This window comes from Zootoca vivipara, chromosome 1, assembly GCF_965207765.1.
Source record: "Zootoca vivipara chromosome 1, rZooViv2.hap1.1, whole genome shotgun sequence".
NCBI lineage: Eukaryota > Metazoa > Chordata > Lepidosauria > Squamata > Lacertidae > Zootoca > Zootoca vivipara.
Window position 1 is genome coordinate 38911140 of NC_142582.1, and position 12013 is coordinate 38923152.

General features: G+C 39.9%; 1 protein-coding gene across 3 annotated transcripts; it reads left to right on the forward strand.

Annotated features, from left to right (window-relative positions):
- Window positions 1–811: 811 nt before the first annotated feature.
- Window positions 812–11211, forward strand: MAP3K19 (mitogen-activated protein kinase kinase kinase 19). 3 transcript variants are annotated; one of them, XM_088652057.1, is made up of 6 exons: window positions 814–952; window positions 3151–3258; window positions 4289–6616; window positions 7161–7301; window positions 9024–9721; window positions 10416–11211. In XM_088652057.1, the coding sequence occupies exons 2-6, from the start codon at window positions 3241–3243 to the stop codon at window positions 10471–10473; spliced, it is 3243 nt and encodes a 1080-aa protein (XP_088508183.1). In that variant the 5' UTR covers window positions 814–952; window positions 3151–3240; the 3' UTR covers window positions 10474–11211. The 3 variants fall into 3 exon arrangements, with proteins under 3 accessions (XP_060135365.2, XP_088508183.1, XP_088508191.1); XM_088652065.1 differs by having other exon boundaries at window positions 9024–9206; window positions 10416–10754; XM_060279382.2 differs by lacking the exon at window positions 3151–3258 and having other exon boundaries at window positions 812–952.
- Window positions 11212–12013: the final 802 nt, after the last annotated feature.

Here is a 12013-nt window from a genome sequence, read left to right on the forward strand (position 1 = left end):
CACGGGGGGGATGGGGGCGGGGCGGGCTCCCGGGTGGGCGGAGCTTGCGTGGTGTGACTTGTCAGGACGGCCAGCAACGAGTGGGGTATCCAGAGCGAAGTCTCTTGTCAAAAGAGAAATGAAAAAGGGAGAGGGGTATCTTGCCTAAAGAAAGATATCGCGTCCTCTCCCCTCGCTGTGGTTCACCACATTGACTTCAAAACCCAAGCGCCCTGTTGTTGTTGTTGTTGTTGTTGTTGTTGTTGTTGTTGTGGGTCTCCTGAATTTCTTCTTCAGGTTTTTACGCTGAAGGTTTCATTCTGGCTTGGTTTGTTTCGGTTTTGGTACGGAGAACCATTTTGTCATGGATTATTATTATCATCATCATCATCATCATGTGGGTGCACGCAAAAATTATGAAGTGCAGCCGAAGCCCTGGTGATTAATAATTAAAAAATAATGGGAAAGATTTGGTCATAAAGCCAGGTTTACCTTACATCCATCCCTGCCCTGACAGATTGCTGGAACCTGGGTGGTCCTTTGCTGCCGCATTTCAGCATTTGATTGTCATTTGTAAAATGAGAAGAACAGAGAGTAAGATGAGCGTGGTGCACTTCTGAAGTGCTGCCAAAAAAAAAAAGTAGTTTACTTTGGCTCCAACCCAGAGAGTGTTTGCGCTGGTGGAGCAAATCAGTTGGAGATGTGGGTTTCTTGCATTTGTTTTCCCAGCCAGCTGAGTCTGCTTGACTGGCAATTCACCATACAAAATGCCCCAAGGAGAGTTGCCTTGGCGACAGCCTGTAAACTAAACAGTCTGAATGTAGCTGTGTACATGGGATGAGGATAGGGAGACTGAAGCAGAAATCATTCAGTGGGCTCTGTAGCCAAGGCCAGAACACTGGGGGTCCTATACACCTGGGGAACTATAAGCTAACATGCTTGGAGTGTCATTGTTGGGAGAAGCAAATTGCAGGTAAGCCAGAACCACAGTGTTACTTCATTTTTTATTTTGTTTTCTCTTTTTCGCATTTCGCATATGAAGTTCAGTGGGTTACGGATGATATGAGCACATTTTACTGCAGTGGTATTAGCTAATTGAATTTTGCACTTTTTGTGTTAATGACACAATTGGGAGTCCAATTTGTATAAGAATAATCAGTGTTGGGCTAAATTCATATTATGCATCAGTTGGTGGCAGGGATTTATAAATGAGTGGAAGACCAGCATACTTTAACATAATTCTTTCTTCCTCATATTGCGCTCCACCACCAGGTGAATGGGCTCTGTCCCTTTAACCTTCACTCTGGATATATGGACTTCATTCTTCATCACAAAGCTCCTCTCTTCCCTCAGCTCATGGATGCAAGTCCATGTTGTTGTGCCAGGAGTGAATCTTGAGTGAGTCCTTGCTCTTGACAAGTTAAAGACTACTGACTTAGAAGATGGATGGAAAAAATATTTGAAAGCACAAGTTACAGCACTGGATTTGCTACCCTAGACTTTTGCAGGCAATTTAAGCAACATTAGCTTATAGTTTATTATGTTATATTTTAAGGAAACGAACATATGCATGCATGCATTAAAGGCAGCATTAGAAAAATATTTTAACATTCTATTTTTATAAAGCTTAATTAAAGCATCCCACTCATGCAAAAAGGCCATAGATAATTAAAACTTAAAGTCCTGGTGAGCAAGCAGTGTTTTTGCATGGCGCCTAAGATATGCAAGTTTGGCACCAGGCAAGCTTCCCTGGAGAGAGCCTTCCACAAATGGGGAGACACCACTAGCCCATTCTCATGTTACCACCCTGTGGACCTCTCATGGAGGGGGCACATGAAGAAGGACATCAGATGATGATCACAGGGTCAAGGTTGGTTCATATGGGGGGGGAAGCATAGCTGCCAAGTTTTCCCTTTTCTCGCGAGGAAGCCTATTCAGCATAAGGGAAAATCCCTTAAAATAAGGGATAACTTGGCAGCTATGGGGGGAAGGCAGTCTCTGAGGTTTTGAGGTCCTGAGCCACATAAAGCTTTATAGGTCAAAACCAGCACTTTGAATTGCTCCCAGAAACGAATTAGTAGCCAGTGCAGTCAGGCCAGGATTGGTGTGGTGCGCTCAGACTATTTTGCCCTGGTGACCAGCCTGGCTGCTGAGTTCTGCACCAGCTTAAGTTGTCAAGCTATTATCAAAGGTATGCAGAAAATAATCCAATAACCTAAGGTTACAAGAACATGGACAACATAAGTTAGGCTATGCCTGTCCTGATAGAAGCATAGCTGGGCTGATGCCGAACTTAGTGTGGACACCCGATCGGCATAGCCCACAGCAGCCCCGAACTCCTGAGCTCAAGCGATCCACCAGACTCAGCCTCCAGGAGTAGCTGGATTACAGGCATCAGTGGCACCACCAAGGGCACTTAAGCCTCAAGCAACACCAATGGATCCAAGAAGTACCTCTAAGCTACATACCTGCTCTTTTGGAGGAGGTGTGACCCCATCAACTTTACACAGTTTCCACTTAATAAAAGTGTCAAGTGGTTTACCATAGGACTAAAAAAATGATGTTCAATAAAACCTCCCAAAACTACAGGTAGATCAAAAAGATAAAAACAAATCTATCGTATATAACTACCAGTATATAAAACTGAACAGTGTACAAAACAATATTAAGAGTCGAAGTCCAGTAAAGTGTGGGTAAACATACAAGCTTTTAAGGAGTGGGTGAAAGTTATTACTGCCTTTGCCCAAGGAAGTGCATTCTAGAGGGTGAGCTTAGAGCTTAGAAGACCAACTTCAATATGGTCACCAAGGGACAATCTGCTGGTCATGTAATAACCAGCAGGACATCCTCATAAAATCTTAGATGAGTTCAATTCAGTAGATCACATTTATTACATTTTTTTATTCAGCTGTTACAGAGAAATCTGGGTGTCATCAGCATACACTCTTAATGAGTGCCCCCTTCATATTGCTTTATAATTTTAAAATATTATTATTATTATTATTATTATTATTATTATTATTAAGAAATAATTGTTACCACCTGTAATCTGCAACCTCCTTTCATGTAATCATACAATTAAATGACACTGTAGGGTTACTGGCTTTGCTCTGGACAGGGGAGGATGCACTGCTCTGGGTAACCATAGTAATTAGAAAGCTCTTTGTGTAGTTGATCACCATATGTAGGGAAAACAGCTGTCATCTGCAGACAGAGTGCAGACGATGCCCCAGCCACAGTTAATACAAGTAAGAGAGCCAGATGACTTCAAATACTTTTGTAAGTAAGCATACATTTTATTCTATTTTTCTCTTTATTTAGCCAATTATTTTAATCATCTGATTGGAAGAAAGTGTCAAAGTCGTCATTTTCCTTTTTAAATTAGCAACATTGTGACAGTTATCTCAAGAGAAGGGAATAGGCTAATTTCCTATACTTAATAATTTCCTGTCTCACTTCCTCTCCTCATAAAAGTGACAGAAAAGTAAACCCTGAGCATAGTGTGATGGCGGGGACATGCTTTTGCATTTCTAAAGGAAAGGAAAGTTTATGGCCTATTAAGAACCACTATCTCTTAGGATGAATCAGCAGCAGGCAGGATAGATCAATAACTTGTCTAAGGTATAATCACCCAAGCATTAAACCACAGATTAAGTTGTACTGTTGAAGCACAAAGATAATGCTGCAGGAGGCAGCAACCCTATATTTGGTTAATGACAGATGGCTGGGAAAGAAGACAAAAGTCAGGTCAATTCACAATACAAAGTTTGGGCTAATTATGTTCTAGCAAAATTATAATATGTAAAACAAACAATAAGACAAATACAGTTAATTTCCAGTCTTAGCAGAACATCAAAAAAGAACATGGGAATAAATAAAACAAAGGTAGTACAAAACTCTTGCCACAAGCCTGCTCGGTCCTTTGGAACCCAATCCATATCACTTTGCTTTCACATATTAAGACTAAAGGGTAAAACAAAGGCCAAAAAATTGTTGAGAGAGAGAAAGACTTTAGAATGGAGTCACCCTCTGCTCTCTCTCAATCCCTCTCACTCCCCCTTCCCCACTCTTTGTATGCATGGGTGACTCCATTCTAAACTAAATGTCTGATGCAAGGCTTAAGAAGTAAAACTGAGTATTAACACTATATTATTATTATTATTATTATTATTATTATTATTACCACCCCACACATCTGGCTGTGTTTCTCCAGCCACTCTTATTGAGGAGTGGTATCCATGCTTGAACTCATTTAACAACTTCCTGAACAATACTGATTCATTAATAGGTGGTTTTTCTATGCTTCCAGCTCAACCTGTCACCACCAGTGGCATTCCAGCCTATAAGAATGGTGCAGCTTCCTCCTTTAGAAGACAAAGCTAATAAAAATGCTGATTGTAAAAATATTTTGAACCACTATTCCGTTCCTACGAAGCATACTGACCCTCAGTCTGAGGACCAGAATCACAAAATCATAACAGATGGCTTCACCGTCCTTGGAGATCCACACTCAGTCACCCTGGATAACTGTCATATGACCTTTCAATACTCCAAAGCCCAAGAAACTGAACTGCAGTTTGAGTGCAGCAAATATGGAGCAGATATAAGAAATGAAGTATTCAGTGGTGAAATGCATCAGGTTTTGGCAACCTTTGAGAATTTAAGTATTACAAACAAAGACTGTAGTTTTGACCATCCTGATGGTTACTTCAGCCAAAGCAAAGTAGTACATATGGCAGAAAAATATGAATGTTCTTCTTTGGGACATCAAGATAGTTTCGAAGCTAAGAACTGGGAGAAATATTTTGCAAAAAGGAGTGGTCCTAAGCTACAGTCAAATAAAGCAGAGTCATCAGAAGTGAAACCCGGTCCGAACGAATGTGCAAAAAATACTATGAATATTGAACCAGGAAATACTGGTATGCATTCAAGTCTGCAAAGCGCGGTTACAGAAGATCATGCTTCAGTGATTGCTGTTCCTAGTACTTTGATGGATCTTGAACAATCTGAAAGCAGTATTTGTACAGCAATCAACTTGGGAGTGATGGAGAACATCACTGTGTCTGAAGCTGCCGAAAGCAATATTGCAAAAGCAACTCCCATTAGCCATATTACAATATCTAGCCATGAACCAGATCAAATCTCCAATGTTTCTAGACACTCTGCTCAAAGAAAGAGCATGCCAACTAACTTAAGCCACAGCTTCAACGTATTTGCTCATAAAGGGAGTGAAAAATGTAAAGTAAACAGCAACAGAACCACCTTGGCTTTGAAGGCTAGCATGTGTACCAAAATGCCTCAAGATTTTATTCTTTTGGGCAAGAGTTCTATCCAACACCACGCTAACAAGGTAAAGAATCCCCTTTCTCATTCTCAAGGACTAGGATTGTCTCATGCAAAGGCTGGGATTTCCTCAAAACTTCAGAAAAAACTTCAGCAGGATAAATGTTGCTTCGGTCAAAACAATCAGAAACCCCCAAAGCAGATGCTTCCCAGCAATTCCAAAAAAATTCCTAGCTCAGGAGAAACCACCACTGCTTTTCCTGTAAGACAAGCACAGTCTTCAATAGACTTCGTAGACCTGAAGTACAGTGATATGTTCAAGGAAATAAATTCAAGTGACAAAGGCCCTGGCATTTATGAAATGTTTGGAACTCCAGCATATTCCAGGGAGCCTGATGGCTGTGAAAGCAGTTCCTGCAGGAATGTGCACTCTGCTCCAGCTGGGAGGCGCACTGCTATGAAACATAAATATAATAATCTCAGTGCAAAGAAGAGCAGCAGAATAAGAAATGCCCAGAATAAAACATGCCCCAAATCACACAAGAATTCCCCTGGCATTAAAAACAAGAAGGAGAAGGATCTGGGGCAAAGAGAGATATCTGGGTTAGAGGGTTGCTGTCAGAAGCAGAAGGAAAGTGTGATTGACCCTAAAACAGAAGGGCAAATAAATAGTACAGCACAATTTAATGATGATGATCAGCAACTTCCAATTTCTACTGAGTTTACGCTACCCACTCAACAAAATGAAGTCATTCCTAATTCAAATTTGTCAACTATTGAAGAAGTCTCATTGGATCACATTTCAGAGGCTGGCGATGCTTTCATTAGTAAAGCATTTGCCATCAATGTCCAGGAATTACTTTGGCCGAAGGTTAAAGTTCATGCAGAATATGCTCCTTTCTTAAACTATGCAAAAGATACAAATGAACATATAAATGTAGCACAGAACAAAAGTTTAATGCAGGTGAAAATTGGAGCAACTGCTTGCCTTGAGGATCTGGATGCAAAACAGGTTTTGTTTTGTGATGGTAATCAAAGGAAAACCCCTGAACTATGTTTTCCAAACAGAGTAAGCTCACCTCCTCCACAAAGCCCACAAGTTGAAAATGTTGGCTTATCAACGGAACGGACTTGCCTTCCTGCAAACTCTGTTTCCCAGGAATATCAAAACACCCTGATCTGCAGTGAAGAAATAACTGAAGACTCATTTTGTTGTTCAGTATCTGAACTGCTCTCTCTCGATAGCGCAGATGGCGACCGTTATAGAATAGCTACAAAAAATGCAGATGCTGTGACACAAAATGGAAACACTGAGAGTAAAGGAAACAGCGCAGCAAGTGTTAGAAATTGTAAGGTAATTATTGAAGTATTTATATGTATCTTTAATAGCAATAGAACAGTGAAAGCGAGTCCAATATTTAGAACATGTTGTGCCTGGAGATCTAGGCCTCAATTTCTTACCATTCAGAAATCCTTCAGGTAATCTTGGGCAACTCTTTCCTTACAGCCTTAGCTTTCCATTTGTAAATAGCAATCAGAACAAAATAATTGTACTAGTCCAGAATGTCTCTATACTTTGACAAGCACACCAAGAAGGTACAGTAATGGTTTTCCTTTGCTGTCTCCAGCATGTGGTTTTCAGAGGTACACCATCTCTATATGTGAAGGTCCGTGTAAATATTCTGTGCTAACAGCACTCAGTAGATCCAATCACCAAGTTAAACAGCAGGAATCTTTATCTCAAGACTGCTGTGAGAAGAGTTTTGGTCTCTTTCTCAGGAAAGAAATAAGGTCTATTCAACATGCAATATACCGTAAATGACCTTGATCTCAAGCCTCTCTTTGCATTATTTCTCATTCAACGTGTTCTGGTTTGCTCTTCTGTCATCTTTTTACAGAATTTTTCTCCAGATTTCCTCGAATCCAGTAGAGAAAACAGATTTCTAAATGTGGTTACATTTTCAGAAAACAATGTAGCTGGTGAAGGACCTATCCTGTGGACCAAAGGTGAAATCCTTGGAAAAGGAGCCTATGGCACAGTAAGTTACATGGGGAGTATATATAACGCTCCTGTTATCTCAAACTGTATTCACAATCTCCCAAAGGACATTTTAGCATCAATAAACTTTGATCAATCCTAATTATAATTCCAGTCCTTCTAAACAACCACACACACACACACACACACACACACACACACACACACACACACACACCAATATGGTGTCCTCCAAATGTTTTGGACTACAACTCCCATCAGCCCAGCAATATACTGGCTTCTAAGTAGAAAGTAAAGAATGTACAATTGTGGGTGTTGTGAATCCACCACAATTGCATCCCTGATTAAAGCTGCTTTACTTTCTCCAAAGGAAATAAATTGGGCTTTGTGTCATGGGACTAGATAGGACAAAATATTATCTGAACAGGCTTCCAAATGCAGTTGTGCATTTCGGGAAGCCATCCAAACCCCTGGGTGAACCACAGAATTGGTGAGAACTGTGAAGGAGTCTGCCAGGGTAGGTGGAAAGACACTGTGGGCAGTATCCAGTGTTCTCATTCTGTTGTGCAATAATTTACATTTGGATAATGGAACCGCTCCCTTTTCCACCAGACTGTACACACCCCATACTCTCCACAAATCTGTTTGGGGGATGGTGAGGGAAACCCGATCACAAATTTAGCAGGTGCACAGGGAAGAAGGGGGTGTTCAGTTATGCAACATGGAGGTTAAGCAGGCCTGAATGTGGTCAGAGCTTAGATGGGAATACCACCTATAAAGCCTGTGTATGTATGCCTCACTGAATTTTATGATGGAAGAAAGGTTGGCCTTGGGTTATTTACTGTCAATTTCTTCATAGCTTTCAGATGAGGGTACTCACCTAAAAGCCCTGCATGACAAACATGGGGTTGGATTTGAAAGTGCTTATTTTGCTCAGTGAATAACTATTATATGCTCACAGAGAATCTTTTTTGTGATCAGAAGGGCTTAAGTATGAACTGGGCATGTCTCTTCTTTAGCAGAAGAGTATACCAGAAGCCAGTTCTGTCAGGCTTTGGAATACAGTGGTACCTCGGTTTATGAACACAATTGGTTCCGGAAGTCTGTTCATAAACTGAAGCGTTCATAAACTGAAGCGAACTTTTCCATTGAAAGTAATGGAAAGTGGATTAATCCGTTCCAGACGGTCCGCAGAGTACTTAAACTGAAGCGTTCATAAACTGAAGCGAACTTTCCCATTGAAAGTAATGGAAAGTGGATTAATCCGTTCCAGACAGGTCCGCGGAGTACTTAAACTGAAGCGTTCATAAACTGAAGCATGGGTGTAATTGATTCCGGAAGTCTGTTCATAAACTGAAACGTTCATAAACTGAAGCGAACTTTCCCATTGAAATTAATGGAAAATGAATTAATCCGTTCCAGATGGGTCCACGGTGTTCATAAACCGAAAATTCATAAACCGAGGTGTTCATAAACCGAGGTTCCACTGTATGATTTTTTTTTTTGTGGGGCAACCAATTTTCATTACAGTAATATGTAATTGATATTTTTACTATTATTGTAGTATTATGCTTTTATGTGGTATACCACCTTGTCATATTTTCTATGGAAATAAATGAATACCAGATATAACTGCAGACATAATTTAAGCAGGATGAGTTATACTGTAATTAAATCAGATGCATGTGAACAGCATGTGTGAGTGCATATACAGGAATGTATCTGTAGTTCCACTACCAAAATAGACATTTTTAATTTTTAGGTATATTGTGGACTTACAAGCCAAGGACATTTAATAGCTGTGAAACAAGTAGCACTGACTACCTGTGACCAAATTGGGACTGAGAAGGAATATCAGAAACTGCAATACGAAGTTGAGATTTTGAAAAATCTAACACACACCAACATTGTAGGGTACCTTGGAACAAGTTTAGAAGACAACATAGTGAGTATCTTCATGGAATTTGTACCAGGTGGTTCCATTTCCAGTATTATTCATCGATTTGGGCCATTGCCTGAAATAGTATTTTGTAAATATACGAAACAGATTCTACAAGGGGTTGCATACTTGCATGAAAACTGTGTGGTCCACAGAGATATTAAAGGCAACAACGTCATGCTGATGCCCAATGGTGTCATCAAGCTCATAGACTTTGGATGTGCAAAGCGCTTAGCCTATGTAAGTCTGACTGATGTCCACAGCGAACCACTGAAATCAGTGCATGGCACTCCTTATTGGATGGCACCAGAAGTGATTAAAGAATCTGGCTATGGGAGAAAATCAGACATCTGGAGCATTGGTTGCACTGTATTTGAGATGGCCACAGGAAAGCCACCACTAGCTTCCATGGATAGGATAGCAGCCATGTTTTATATTGGTGCTCACAGGGGAATCATGCCTTCCTTACCCAACCATTGCTCGAGAAAAGCATCAGATTTTGTTCATCTGTGTTTGACCAGGTAAGTAGTTATTAAGAGATATATTAAATATCTGTAAATATTATAGAGATAGCCTTTTACTCATTATCTTTTCCTTAAGTAAAATGTTTAGTTCAATGAGTTCCTTAAAAAGGTAAGGGAAATTGCACTAGGTCTATGGTGTGATACGTAGATGGCAAAGAAAAGGTCTGGGGTCCAATCTTTGGCACCTGCAGATAGGGGTTGGGAAAGAGTTCTGCTTGAAATCAGGAAAGGCTGACTATCCCCCTTCCACATGTCTGGGACCATTTGTCCCCTGTAAAAGTGGATAGGAGTATGTTCTGCAACTTCTTTGTAGTGGTATCTGAAACCTATAAACTGTCAGACTGGGTTGATGGTACCATTATTTAAGAGAAGGGACAGGTGCTTTTCTAGCTTTCCCCTTTCTTTTAATAAGAACTAAAGCCTTTTGTCCAAGGCAAAGGCCATAAAACCATTAGAGAACTGACAGGAATCAAACCCTTAAAATGTCAAAATGACAAGAAAGAAGCCTCAATCATTAAAAAAGAATATAAAAGCTCCAGCACAACTTTTTGATGCTCACCTTGTCCCATGAGAGACAAGTTTTTCAAAAGTGGATTTATTACTATACAAGTAATAAATCTATCTTGCTGACAGAAGCATATCAATTACTCACAATAAATTAATCTATTGTTTTCTATTGTTTTCCAAACAGGGACCAGTATGAGCGACCTACTGCTCTACAGTTGCTGCAGCATCCCTTCATGATTTAAAAACATCATGAACTTTGCAAAGGCTTCAGCAGATGACAGATTTCCCCCTTACTTATTGAAGAGGTTAAATGAATTTTAACATTTTAACTTTTGGTTTGAGAATGGCTAGGCTAGAGTGATTGGTATGAAAGCTGTAAAAGACACACAATTGTAAATTATTGTTTTTCATTTTCAAATATAGACATGATGAAATTTCAGGACGGTAAACTTTGTATCAAAATGTTATGGCTATAGAACACTTAAATCTCATTTTAAAATTAAAATAAGACATTTTGACATCTTTTGGCTTTCCTACCCCAGCAATTCATCTCTTCCCCAACAACTCAAAGCCTGGGAGCCATGCAACACAATATGAAGTGTGGACAGCTCAGTAGAAGAGACAGACTGTAATTGCGTAAAAGGAGGCTCATCTTAACAGGCAGTGGTTAATCAGCCAGTCATTCAACCAGCATGAATGGAAGGCAAAAGAGTAATTCCTTTCCCCCTCTACTCCCATGCTAAATCTGCTGCAGCAGGTTGGGGGAACTTTGCAGCATTTGAAATGGTGTGGGGAGCCGCAGAGAGCATTGGTGAAAGTTGCTTCCAGTCAACCCTTATTTTTGTGGATGGAATATTCTGGATTCAACCCCAATAATAATAATAATAATACTGGTACACGAATGCTCAACTTAATAAAATAATCATGCAATTTACTTTTATGATCAAAGTAGAAAAGAATAAAAGTAACTAGATTTCGAAGTGTTGCTTCTCACAACAGAAATGTAAGTCATTGTATTTTATTTTATTTTTCCACAAAAAAAGAAAAGAATTTCATTTCAATCTGATGAAATAAGCCTAGGCTCTGGATGACCAAGTGACAATAATCAGTGATATTTCCTACCCCTAGATAGGCCATTTAGAGCAGTTTTAAATTGTAAATCTGCATCCGAGAATAAAAGCATACCTCCTTCCAGGCAATGTATGTGCTTTCATCCATAATACAAGGTAACCTTGGGTTCAGCAGTCTCAGTCTAACTTGAAAGGTTGAGAGGATTTAACAGTACAGTATAACATCAGTATAACCCTTTACTATATTACACTACGTATATCTATCATCAAGGAGTTAACTTTCCCCTTCCCCTTAGATGGTCTGACATGTGCATAGCTAGATTTATTTTCTTAAATTAAGACCTTGGGTTATCCTAATAATCTTACGGTACCTGTAATGTAGGCAGAGGAACATATGCTCACCTTCTCCTGATGATATATGGTTAATTCAGTACTTCAAACCAATATTGCATTATGGAAATATGGGTGGGGATTTCACTACGACTTTTCTTTTCCCTTGAGAAAGCCCTATGAAAACATTTTTCTTGAACTTTCAGCCTCAAGCCCAACTGCACATATATGGCTCCCTTCCCTTTGGAAAGTTAAGGAAGAGGTAGGTGTTTGAGAGCAAAGAATTAGTCCAAGAGACTGTTTCTTTCTGAGGTTTGACCAGAGGAGAAAGCAGCAAGTTGTCTGAAGAGTGGGTGAAAGCATCTAAAACAGGCTTCCTCAA